This window comes from Myotis myotis, unplaced genomic scaffold, assembly GCF_014108235.1.
Source record: "Myotis myotis isolate mMyoMyo1 unplaced genomic scaffold, mMyoMyo1.p scaffold_m19_p_5, whole genome shotgun sequence".
Taxonomy (NCBI): domain Eukaryota; kingdom Metazoa; phylum Chordata; class Mammalia; order Chiroptera; family Vespertilionidae; genus Myotis; species Myotis myotis.
The window spans coordinates 74,424,998-74,437,404 of NW_023416357.1; the positions used below are offsets into that span (position 1 = coordinate 74,424,998).

The following is a 12,407-nucleotide window of genomic DNA, read 5'->3' on the forward strand; positions in this document are numbered from 1 at the left end:
GGCAGAAAGAGACAACAGGCGCGCGGGAGACGTCACGCAAAAAAAAAAAAAAAAAAAAAAAAAGTCGGGGGTGGGACAGCAGAGGAGGTATTAGTGCGGGAAAGGCGCACGGGCAATTTGTGGATCCAGCCGAGTTAGAACTTCCTTCTTCCCTCCCCTTCGTTCTTCTGGCCTGCCTCCCGCCTCTTCCCCCCCATCCCACCCCTCCCCCCTGCCACCCCATCTCTCCCTCTCTTCTCTCTCCCTCTCTCTCTCTCTCTCTCTCTCACACACACACACACACACACACACACACACACACACACACACACGCTTGTATTTTGTGCTGTCGTAAAACCCACGTGTCCAGCCAGGAGGCTGCCAGAGCGCGGAGCCAAGGAGCCCGGACGCAGCGGCCGAGCGCAACAACCCACCGCGACTCTGCCCAACGCCCGGGTCCGCTCGCGCTCCCGCGCCCTCCGCGGGCCTCCGTAGCCCGTGCTCGCGGCCGGATCTCAGGTCTCTCCTCCCGCGCTGCCGAGGGCATGTAGCGCCCCCGGGGTGCACACGCTCTCGCACGGTCCCGAGACACACGCGCCCACGCACCCGCCGCCGGCGGCTCCGAGTTTTCAGGTAAGACGAGGCTCCTCTGGGGCTGAGTGTCTGGGGCCCCCGGGATAGGAGGCTGGAGGTCCCGGGGGGGGGGGGGGGGGGCGGAGGGCGCGGCTGACCCGCCTCCTAGCGCCGGGGCCCCAAGCGGCTCGGGCGCTGCGCCACTCCGGCCGGGGTCGGCCGAGGGTGGGGGCTGCGTCCTGCAGCCGAGTTCCGCGGGGAAGCGCCTGCGCTCCGGGCTTCGACAGCGCAGGGTGGGAGCTCGGCGCCTCTGGCTGCGAGGCCAGGCAGCGTGGACACAGCTCCCACCGCGCGGCGCGGCAGCTTCAGAGTAAACTTTGCGCCCCAGCGGAGTTGGGAGGAAGGAGCCGCCGAAGCGCGCTGCTCCTGGCCAAGCCAAGGGCTGCGGCTCCCGCTCCAGGGTCTCGGCGGCTGTCCCGCCCGCCCCTCTCGCGCCAGGCCCGGGGCCCGGCTCACACGCACCCTCCTCTCTGCCCTCTGCCCCCAGCGTGAGGCGTCGGACATGCTGAAGCCCGGAGACCCCGGCGGCTCGGCCTTCCTCAAAGTGGACCCAGCCTATCTGCAGCACTGGCAGCAACTGTTCCCGCACGGCGGCGGCGGGGGCCCGCTCAAGGGCGGCGGGGCCGCGGGGCCCCTGGGCGCGCCGCAGCCTCTCCAGCCGCCGCCGCCGCCCCCTGAGCGCGCGGAGCCTCCGCCGGACAGCCTGCGCCCGCGGCCCGCCTCGCTCTCCTCCGCTGCCTCCACCCCGGCTTCCTCCTCCACCTCGGCCTCCTCCGCCTCCTCCTGCGCCGCCGCCGCCGCCGCCGCCGCCGCCGCGCTGGCGGGTCTCTCGGCCCTGCCCGTGGCGCAGCTGCCCGTGTTCGCCCCCCTGGCCGCCGCCGTCGCCGCGGAGCCGCTGCCCCCCAAGGACCTGTGCCTGGGCGCCGCCTCGGGCCCGGGGCCCTCCAAGTGCGGCGGCGGCGGGGACGGCCGGGGCGCCCCGCGCTTCCGCTGCAGCGCGGAGGAGCTGGACTATTACCTGTACGGCCAGCAGCGCATGGAGATCATCCCGCTCAACCAGCACACCAGCGACCCCAACAACCGTACGTAGCCGCAGCCCGCGCGCTCTCTCCTGTGGCGCTGGCGCCGTCCAGGGAGGGCGCCCGTCGGGGAGGCGGGTCGACCCGGACGAGAGGGACCCCGGGTGGTGGACTGGTCCCGGCAGCGGGCCCGCACCTCCCAGAGCACAGTGGCAAAGGTTTTCTGGCATTAGAGAAGGAAGGAGAACGCGTGGGGCTCCCGGCTGGCACCTCGGGGTTACCTCTTCCCCTCCGCTCATCCTCTGCTCCGCAGCCCCAAGGCTGTAGGACTCGAGTCGCCTGCCGGCCCGGGCTTTCAGATCTCCGCCCTCCCGCGGGACGGGGCCCGGGACGGCCGGCTCCAGGCAGCGCGCGACGGGGAGTCCCGAGAACCGGCTGGCCTGGCCCTGGGGATGGGTGGGGAGGGGGACAAGATAGGGACGCAGAGTTCCTGGGGAGCGTGGATTCCAGGGCTTGCTTCTCCTCTCTACCCTACTTCTGGGCTTAACTGTCCGTTCGTTCCGGGCTGCAGGGTTGTCCAGGACTCTAGGGGAACGGCCGGGCGCTGCTGGCTGGCCTGGCCTCGCGGGACCAGGAGTTTTGGATAATTCTGGGTCAGTTTCTCCAGCAGGCAGGCATTATTCTTAGGTCTACCATTTATTTAGAAAAGTAAATGCCAGCTGCTTCGTGAGAAATTTTCCGTCTTCAGGATAGAGTTGTTCCCTGCGGATCCCACATTCTCCTTGCATCCTTGACCCCTTCAAACGTTCGCAGTCCGTAGCCACGTTTGATGGCTTGGCTATTTGTAAAAATGGGGCGACAGTAATTTAGTTTAAGAAGCTTACTCTCCTTGTCCCCCAAGTATATAGTAAATACTTAGTTAAACTTCAGGTCTCGTCCAGCTTCGGTTCCTATGTTCATAATTTCCAACGCTCGTCACAAGTGTGGTTCCATTTTGAGGTTTTGAAGCAAGACTCCCAGTGAAGACCACGAATGTGTATTGCTTTGTCTCTGATCCTTTTTGGTAACTTCGAAAGTTGTGCTATGTTTACACCTAACGCGTTAAGTACTAAATACACCTCCAGAGACCTCTGGAGAGAACATTAAATCAGGTTCAGAGTCAGGTTGAAAGCAATACAGGATTTGAAAGATCAGCACTTACCGTTTTCTTCCTTTCGCTCCTTCATCTAGCTTCTGTGTGAGGATCATAAACATTTGTTGTTATTCTGTTTTTAATAAGTCCCTTCTTGCAGAATGGCTACCATCCCGTGACCTTTTTCATTCGTTGTAAAACAAAATACCTCCAGGTTATAATTATTTGAAGGGCTCCCAGAGTCATTACTTTGATGAAAAAGCATGAGGCATGAGCCTAGTGGTTAAGTTGTATTAATCTTTTCATAATGGTGGGAGGTAGTTGTTCTAATGGAGATAATTATTACTAACAAAGAGAGCAGTACTTACTTTTTTTCCGTTGTAGAATCTGAAGGTAAAGTGCTGGTTTAAAAGGACGGTTTCCACTCGGATTTGTTCTGCAGTTAAGAAGATGCTTGCATTTCAGAGTTGCAGAAAATATGTAAAAATTGTATTGTCTTAATGGGTTTTTAAAAACACTTCTCTCCTACTGGATTTGCATGTGTTGTTTACAAAGCATTTTTTAAAATGTGAAATAAAAAGATTATTCTTTGGGAAAGGCATTCCTTACTGCTAAGTGTAAGTGTAGTCACTGTGGACTGATAGTGCTTCATCCTGCCTGCAGTTTCTCTTCTGAATGAAAACAGTGCCGGAAAAGACGCCAGCAGCGTGCCCCACCGCCCTGGCTGTGTGTTGAGCTTCCTATACTGTTTACAAGGCCATCTTGAGATTCACTATATTCTCACCAGAGAAAGAATTGGGTTAGATTCCTAATTAATATATGGTTCTTTGAATCACTTTATTGCCTAGGCAACTTTTTCCCTCTGGTTGGAGGAAAGGAAGTATGACTTATTTAAATTATTTCTATTGTGTTAGTCTTTGGGTATATCCTTTTGAGTCTAATGGATTGCTTTAATATGCAAAGTGCATAAGAAAGACGAAGGGGAAAGGAAGTCAGATCGTCCTATTAGAGTTACACTTCATGTTGCTCCCTAATTAAAGGGCAGTTGAGAAAGAAAATAGCGGAGGTAGCTCTGTGTAATGAGGCAAGCGGAGGCATTCATTTTAAACCAGAGGATGTGTTTTACAAAGGGGAAGTGGGAAGTGATTGAGTTTAATCTAACTAGGGGCTCAAAAATCAGAAATGCAAAGGATGGGGAACTTTCCCTGGGCAGGGGAAGTCGGTGTATTTGTTACTTGAAAGAGGGTTGAAAACCAGAGCTCTCACCCTTCCCAGGTTGTATTTGGGTGGGTGCGGGGGTGGGGGAAGTGAGAGGCAGGCCAACGGGAAACACCTATTAATTTATGACGTAGAGAGATCCCCAGTTTTCCTTTCCGTCTTTTGCTGTTTTCTAAAAGAACTCTGTGAAGAGACCACTCAGCAGTGCTTCATTTTGTAACTTTGCATTGAGTAATTTTTCTCTTTTTCTTACAAGGCAAAGAAAGGGACCCCCTCACTTCTCTATTCCCTACAGAAGAGTAACTTTTTTGCCTGGGATCCGCAACCCAGTAAAGCCTGTGAATCAGTAACAGTAGTCTCACCTTGAAACTTGATTGGCATCTATAGCAAATGCCAGAGCGAAAGGTCTTCTAGCTCTCTTTCCCACAAAAAAAGATTAAAAAACAGCAGAAACCATGCAAGCTAGGCGAGTGAGCTGTTCCATTATGTTGCTGATATCCAACTCCATGTATTCCATTTATTCTATGGTTGAAGTACACTTTCCACGGAAGCTCTGAATGCCTAGCTGCCTCTTCTTTCATCTCGTTAAAGTCCGGTGGGGCAATGTGTGATATAATTGGGGGGTGGGACCCTTTCTTCCTCTTCTTGTATTACTGCCCTCATTGCTGCTGGGTTGCCGGAAGCCATTGATTCCGTCAGGCTCCGTGTCAGTGGCCTCTTCTCAGGTTCTGGTGCCTCACTTGAAACCCTGTCACTACTCTTGGAAGGTAGTAAGAGCCCCGGGGCTGGGCCTGGAATTTGTGTTTGTATGGAAAGGTCTGGGCCAATTTACCTTGCATACCTTTTTTTGGAAGTTGCTCCTCCCCTGAACCTGACAGGGAGACTAGAGCTAAGGACCCCACCCAGTTTCTTGCATCAGGACCTTCTATCCCCTCCTGGGGTGGGTGAGCCCTGCTACGCAGGGAACAGCACCCGGAACAGCAAAAGGCCCAAGGCTTTCCAGTTGGTAGTGCCACCCTTTCCAAGAGTTTGAGGAGAGTGTGCAGGGGAGAGAAAGAAATCTGCACCCAACACTGTTTTGTCTGTTTGGGAGTCAGGGTAAGAGGTAAAGGAGAGTGAGTATTTTCTGACATTCCCCGATCTCTTCCCACCCAGTTGGAAAACACAGGTCCTGTTTAGGAAGCGTCCGGGCCCAGTCACCCACCAGCAAGCTTTCCTGCCATGAGGCACACTGTGCACACCTGAGTCCCAGCTGTCCATGGCCAGCTAGTGGCTGAGACTTCAGACCTGGTCCCTGGTAGGCGGGAGGCTGTGTGTCAGTGTGTGGGTTTGTGTGTTTTATATTTTCCTTTTCTCTCTTCTCTCTTTTTGTGTGCAGGTCCAATCCCATCCCCATAACACACATGATTTAGTTATTTTACATCATTCGTTATCTCGCGCCCTGAAACTGAACATAGAGCCATATATTAGATTGAGGTTAGAAGAGGTGGCGACTGTTTATTTAAGGTGATAAAATGGTCCATCAGCAGTAATCTCCATCGATATGTGCCACCAGGAGATGAAGGATGAGGGGACAAGCCACAATTAATTGCCCTATAGTTTTGTAGGAGCGAGTGGAGCCAGCCCAGACCCGCTTCGATCTCTTCCCGCGCCTCCTATTCATCATCTCCGCCTTGTGTATGGCGGCTTCGCAGGGGCAGGGCTGCACGGTTTATCTCCATGCAATATTCTCTCACCGCACACATGGGCACTCCCATTTAATTTATAAATACAGGTGTGGGGACACTAATAAAATCCACATTTCCTCTTTCCCTCTTTCTTTTCCTCCCCATTTTGTCTCTCCCTCTTGGCCCCAGGTCCAGCTGGCCGGCCCAGTCTCAGCCAGGCTGAGCTTGGAAAACCCAAGCCTCCGAGCTTGACCAGGCACTTTAAACTCGCCTCCGGAGAGCCCTCCAGTAGGTTCTGTGGCAGCTGGGCTTCCCCTGGGGCCCAGCCACAGTCGGCTCCCTTTCCCCGTGGCTGGGCTAACTCACGGCCTCCGGATCTGCTGAGGAGCCTGGGAGACCCCTGCCGGGTGGAAGGAGAGGAGGGCCTAGTAAGGGTCTCCAGATTTCCTCGGCCTTGCAAGAAAGCCCCATGCTAGTAGGAAGGGGGTGAGGCCTTCAAAATGCCCACTAGGTTAGGGGGCTCCAGCTTGCAGCCTCACTGCTCACTGCATACTTTGCCCATAACCAGTTGCTGCTGGAGGGCTGGGGGAGAGTGCTGTCTGGACGTGAACTCTGGTGCGGGAGGTTACCAGCTACTCAGCTCCGCCAGCCCTCTGTCCCTACGGCCAGCCTCCCGAAAATGCAGCGACCCTTCCCTCCATCGCCACGCCCAGAGCGCATGAGAGGCTTGCCAGCAGGCGGCACTCCTGGGCAGAGTCATCCAGCAAGGATCAATGGGTGCTGGCCCCACTGGACTGGGCTTGCAAGACTGAGGGCAGCAACCTCAGTGGTGGTTGGGGAGGATTCATAGTCCTGCAGTTACCTCTGCCTAGGCGGGCAGACTTTTCAGCTGTCTCCTTGGTTCCCTTTCCAGAGGATCAGCGAGGGCAGGGGGAGGCTGCCTGTGCCTGGTGCTTCTCAGGGGTCCTAGCTCCGCCTGCACCCACACATGCCTTTGGCCTCTCCAGACACGGGGGAAAAAAAAGCCCGAAACATTTTATATTTTACCTTTCCTAGAACAACAAATGAAAATACCTGAAACAAACAAACACCCCCATGGCCTGTTTTGCCCCCTTACCTTAAAATAGATTTATTTTCAATTACAAAAGTAATACATGCACTTGTACAAACATCCAAACAATACAAAGGCTATGAAATGAAGAGTGAAAGTCTGCTCCTCACTCCCCTTGGCCTGGCCTGCTGAAGCCAGGAGGTGAGGGAGTCTGTAACCTAGTAACACCTCATTCCCTTACTCAGAAACCCATCACAGGGGCCTTCACAGACCTATTCAAGATAGAAAAGCGAGCACGATTTCTTATATTTCTGATACTAAAATGGCATTTCAGAGTATCTTGCTTGAGGATATTATAATATCTCTCACAGTTATAGAAAACCCGTTATGAATAATAACTATGAACTTGTAGAAAGCTGACCCTGACTTTAGGAGAAAGTAAGAACCTTTATTTGCCTCCTCTTTATGAATACAAATAGGCTTATGTTATGGATTGCTTGGCATGGAATGCTGTGTAATATATGTGTGTGCGTGCGTGTGCGTGCGTGTGGTTTGGGCATCTAGCTCACTTCTCCCTCAAACCTTTTCATGTAGATGTTCATGGCTTGCTGTCTAGAAAACACTCTGCTAGAATGTTTGTCTACTTGTGCCACATTTGTCAACCCCTAGTAGTCAGTTACTTGTTTTAAACATCCTTAAGCTGCTTTGGGACTCCAAGACATAAGTCAGAAGCCAAATGTTTTCAATGACAGAGCTTGTATATTTAAAAAAAAAAAAACACCCCAAAACCCCAGTAACATTAGGATATAACAGTATTTTGCTGCAATTGGTCAACTTTTCTGACAGAATATTTTGCTAAAGCACAAAGTGGTTTATAAATTCAAAAGACTCGTGTTGGGTGGACTAGTTACAGTGGACTGGCCTTGCCTGCTCTGCCGTGGACCCAGCATGCATGTCGCCTTCTGAATATTGGGAGAGCCTCAGCTTTCACTCTGCAAAATGCTACTAAGTTTTTCAACCTCCCCTGGAGACAATGAAACTTAAGTTGAAGAGAGCTTTAGAGGATTTCTTAGAGAAAGGACTAGTGTATCATGTATAACAAATATTAAGAGTGTGCTTGTTGTCTGGCGGGGGGTGGTGGGGTGGTGGTGGTGGCGGGTTGTGGCTGAAGTTAGTACTTTAGCTCCTTATTTTATTACTGATATAGTTGGTGTGACGTTCCATGTTGTGGAGCTATTGGAACTTGACAGAATCTCTACTATGTATTGTTAGGGGAGTGAATACTAAACACTTTTGCTTCTCACCCTTTGTTTCATTGAGTCAATCAGAAAGGGACAGCCAGTTAATAAAAAACCTGGGGTGATTTATTTTATGGACATATTGCCTTTGTTTAGTCATTTGTTTTAAGCTATCTTTGCTAAGGTGCTGAAAGTCCATCTCTGAAGTTAGATACTAAAATTCAAAATTATGGGCATTATCTATTCACTTTCCAATTTATTCTCTTACTTTATCCCCAAACTCAAGAGTGTGGGAAAGAGGGAGAGAAATGTCTGTAATTTAATTAGCGATTTTGTGGCCCCCAAAGAGTGATTTCCATGAAATAATTCTATTGATTGAGTTACGAGTTTGGATATAAAATTCTCCCGGCTCTCATTAGTCTTCCTAAATCTCTACTAGTCTAGTTTTGGAGGCTTTGGAGTCAGGCAGACCTGATTGTGAATCTTTCTCTGCCAGTTTCTAGTTTCTGATCCGTAGTCAAGTTACATTGCTCAATTGCTTCATCTGCAAAATGGGAATCATGACAGTTGGATAATATGGCGATCCTTTGGGTTAAAATAGGTAGGTGCCTGGAACATAGCTGGCACTTGGTAATTATGAACTTTTGTTTTTATTCCCCCTTTATTTCGAAGTTTTTATTTTCACAGTCAGAATCTTGAGAGGGTGTGTGAAGTGCATGTGTTCTGGAAAGGTTGACATGTGGAGAAGGAGAATGCCTCCTGTCTAGGCCCTAAGGCAGCGGTTCTCGAACGACCCTTTCACAGGGGTCGCCTGAGACCATCGGAAAACACATATATAATTACATATTGTTTTTGTGATTAATCACTATGCTTTAATTATGTTCAATTTGTAACAATGAAATTGGGGGTCACCACAACATGAGGAACTGTATTAAAGGGTCACAGCATTAGGAAGGTTGAGAACCACTGCCCTAAGGTCAAAAGCAGAGCTGGACACCGTCGTTTTACATTAGTCTATGTTGCTGGAAGAGGGGGCCTTTGTGTGATGGAGGTCCAGTGGTATGGACACATCATACCTGCAGAAACAGGTTGTTGTTTTTCACTTGAGAGGCCCGGGGACACCTCCAAGAAGCTGCACTCAGAGGTCCCCTTATTCCCTGGGCTCTCTGGGGAGGAGTGGAGTAGCTGAACAAGGAGAAGCAGAGCTGACTGGAACCTTTCGCTGAGAGAGGATGCTCACATAGTCAACAGGTCAACCCTCGGCTAGCTGTGAAGCCAGTGGCAAAACCAGGGTTCACTCCATGCTGGGGTTGATGAGGTTCCTTCATTGAAGACTCTTCAGTGACTCACTTTGCCACAAGTTCCTTGAGCGTTTTTGTCTGTTTCAGCATGAAGAGGGCACACCCTGTGTGATCCATCAGGACTGGCTGCGACCAAGGCCCAGCACAGAGAAGCCCCAAGGGCCACCTCCCCCCCAGAAGCGTTCCCCTGTGGGCACTGGCTCAACATCAGGCCCAGTGCCACAGGCTCCAGGGCTGGGGGCGCCTCTGCTCCCCAGGGAGGCTGGGCCAGGGAGGGCGGGCTTCACCAGCGGGCGCCTAGGCTGTCTCCCCGAGGCAGGTCTGCTGGGCTAGGGCGCAGACACGGCGGCTCCGCCAGGCCCATTAATAACCCCGAGGGCGCTGCGATCCGACAGCGCGGTTGCCGCAGGCCCTGCTCCCCGCGGCCGCCCGGCCTCTTCCCTCGAGTTTGAGTGGAAGCACACTGGGTGTCTATAGCCCGGCCCCCAGGGTGGGGGTCCCTTTGCGCTTTGGCTGCTTTGGGGAACATCGGAGAGAGACAGCTTCACAACAACTCCAGTTTGTAAGGCAGGATGATAGCCTTTAGCCTGAGGCCTCCGCCGTCTGGGCAGGAGTTGGGGCCCTCTCCATGGAACCTGTATTCTGATCATTAAAGACCCATTGCCCCGATCGTTAAATTTGCTATTTGTTTCTTCTTGGCTTCTGGGAAGAGCTGGCACGCACGCATGGACTCCCCTAACCCGCCGGAACAGCCTTCCTCTCCCCATCGGTGCACGCCCGCGTGGCTGCAGCGCGGAGAGTGGGCACTGCCGGGCGCTGAGGGATCCCGCGCTCCCCGGTGTCTGGGGCTCGGGCTGTGCCCTCTGGGGCGCTGGAGTGGGGGCGTGGGGCCAGAGGAGTGGGAATGGCCTGCCCACCCGCCCTGGTGATTTTTAAAGTGTCTTCTCTAATTGTAAAAAGAGGCGACCCATGTAGAATCTCTCCTAGATACCAAATTGGCCAGAGACGGGCGTTCTGTCTTGGGCTTTCTTCCTGATACAGTAAACACCTGATGGAGAGAGAACTCGCGGGAACCGGGAGGGTCGGAGGGAACTGGAGCAGAGGGGAGAGGGAGAGCTAGAAGCCGCGAGGAGAAGCTGCGAACCGTCGGTTCAGCGGACACCACGCCACCCACACCCAGCTCGGAAGGCATTTGGGGGCGCCCGGGGTTCTGACCCGGTACCAGGCGGATTTGGGTTCAGCGAATTCCAAGGGAGAGATTTGGGTTCACCTCTCCCGCGACTCCCAGTAGCCTCAGCGCCCTCCCGCCTTCACCTCCCTGCAGGTGGCTCCCGGGGGTGGGGATGCATTTGTCTCGGGAAGTTACCGGAGGGTGGGCCACTGAGCTGCCGAGTTAACCTCTGCCTTCCCTCCCTCCCGGTATCCCCGGCAGGTTGCGACATGTGCGCGGACAACCGCCACGGAGAGTGCCCCATGCACGGGCCGCTGCACTCGCTGCGCCGGCTGGTGAGCACGGGCAGCGCCGCGGCTGCCGCGCCCCCGCCGGAGATGCCCGAGTGGCTGCGGGACCTGCCGCGCGAGGTGTGCCTGTGCACCAGCACCGTGCCCGGCCTGGCCTACGGCATCTGCGCGGCGCAGAGGATCCAGCAGGGCACCTGGATCGGGCCCTTCCAGGGCGTACTCCTGCCCCCAGAGAAGGTGCAGGCCGGCGCCGTGAGAAACACGCAGCATCTCTGGGAGGTAAGTCGCCCGCCGCCTCGCGGAGCCAGAGTTTTGGGCCGCCGAGAGCCTGGCCCTTGGAGGGTGGCAACTTCGGGGAGAGCTTCCCTTGTTTCCTAGAGAGTAATAGTGGAGAACAGATTTCTGTGGTCATGCAAATGCCTGGTGTCTGCACCATCTGCTGTAAAGACCTGACACAAAGGCAACCGAGCCAGGGACACAGGGCCTGCAGGTTTCCGACGGTGGAATCCCTTAAGGAGCCTCTGTTGCAGCTGAGATGGATTTGGTCTTTGATATCCTGGCTTCTTGAGAGAAAGAGAAACCACCTGAGGAGATGGAGCAGAGAGCTCCGGCCTTGGGGGTGTGAGCTGGGTGAACTTTTTGTCCCATTCTAAGCTCTTCCAGTATGTTTTTGTGGACTGGGCGAAAAGGAACATAGCATAAATAGGAGGAAAGAGTCAAGCCCATTTTGTCAGATAAAAACAATTTTGTAAACACCGAATCTGAGAGACTGCAACATGTTTCATTCATAACTTTCAAAGTTCCCGCAGTAAGCAAATTATAGCGCCCTGAATCAGAAATCACAAGTTCTGGTTCTTCTCTGTTGTCCTTTGCAGTATGGCAATAACAGTCTTCGAGAAAATCAAAAATCAAAACACGGGCACACTTTGCGACAATAACCCAGTTGAAGACAATGTTTCAATAGCACAATCTTATCTGACACTATTACTTAAAAATAAACCACCTCTTTGAAAAATGTTAACCAGAGCTTTCTCCCAGAGCTTCATGGTTGACGATTGAGATCCACTCCCGCAGAGACAGACCCTTAGCCTGTAGGTAATGCCCCCACTAGCTAGCCACCTCCCACCCTTGGAGTTATTTATGAAATACAAGATGCTAGAAGTCTTACTCTTAAGGGTAAGACTTCTAGCATCTTGCCTGACCGAGGCCAGGCAATATAATGGAGTGGGAATAGCCGGAAAAGAAAGTTTCTGAAATGTCAGCAGCCAAGTTGGCATGGACATTGGGGCTCCATTAATGGGTCATTTCTACAGCAGCTTGCCCCTCACATTTGGCTCAGTGGCCAGTCAAGATGATTATTTGCACTGTGAGCTGCCTCATATTCACTAACTAAAACTCATGGGACTCAGTAACCCAGTCATATTTTTGGCGAGCACTCATTCTGCCCAGCATTGTGTTACGCCCTGGAGATACAGTGTTGTGCAAAGCAGACCCAGCCTCCAGAACCCTTACATGACTGCTGGCAATGGGATGTTGAGGCCTGTGTCCCAAAGCTCCCTTTGATGAGGGAGGAGCTAAGAGTATGAGCTCACAGCCCAACACCCCAAGATGATCAAATAGGGAATATGGTTACATACTCTATAGGGCAAGCATGTCAAACTCGCGGGCTGCAGGCCCCATTTATTTAAACAAGGCCTGCGAGCCGCGA

General features: G+C 53.0%; 1 protein-coding gene across 1 annotated transcript; it reads left to right on the forward strand.

Annotated features, from left to right (window-relative positions):
* Window positions 1-1,114: 1,114 nt before the first annotated feature.
* Window positions 1,115-11,637, forward strand: LOC118656525 (putative histone-lysine N-methyltransferase PRDM6). Its single transcript, XM_036309986.1, has 3 exons — window positions 1,115-1,694; window positions 10,671-10,978; window positions 11,575-11,637. The coding sequence occupies exons 1-3, from the start codon at window positions 1,115-1,117 to the stop codon at window positions 11,635-11,637; spliced, it is 951 nt and encodes a 316-aa protein (XP_036165879.1).
* Window positions 11,638-12,407: the final 770 nt, after the last annotated feature.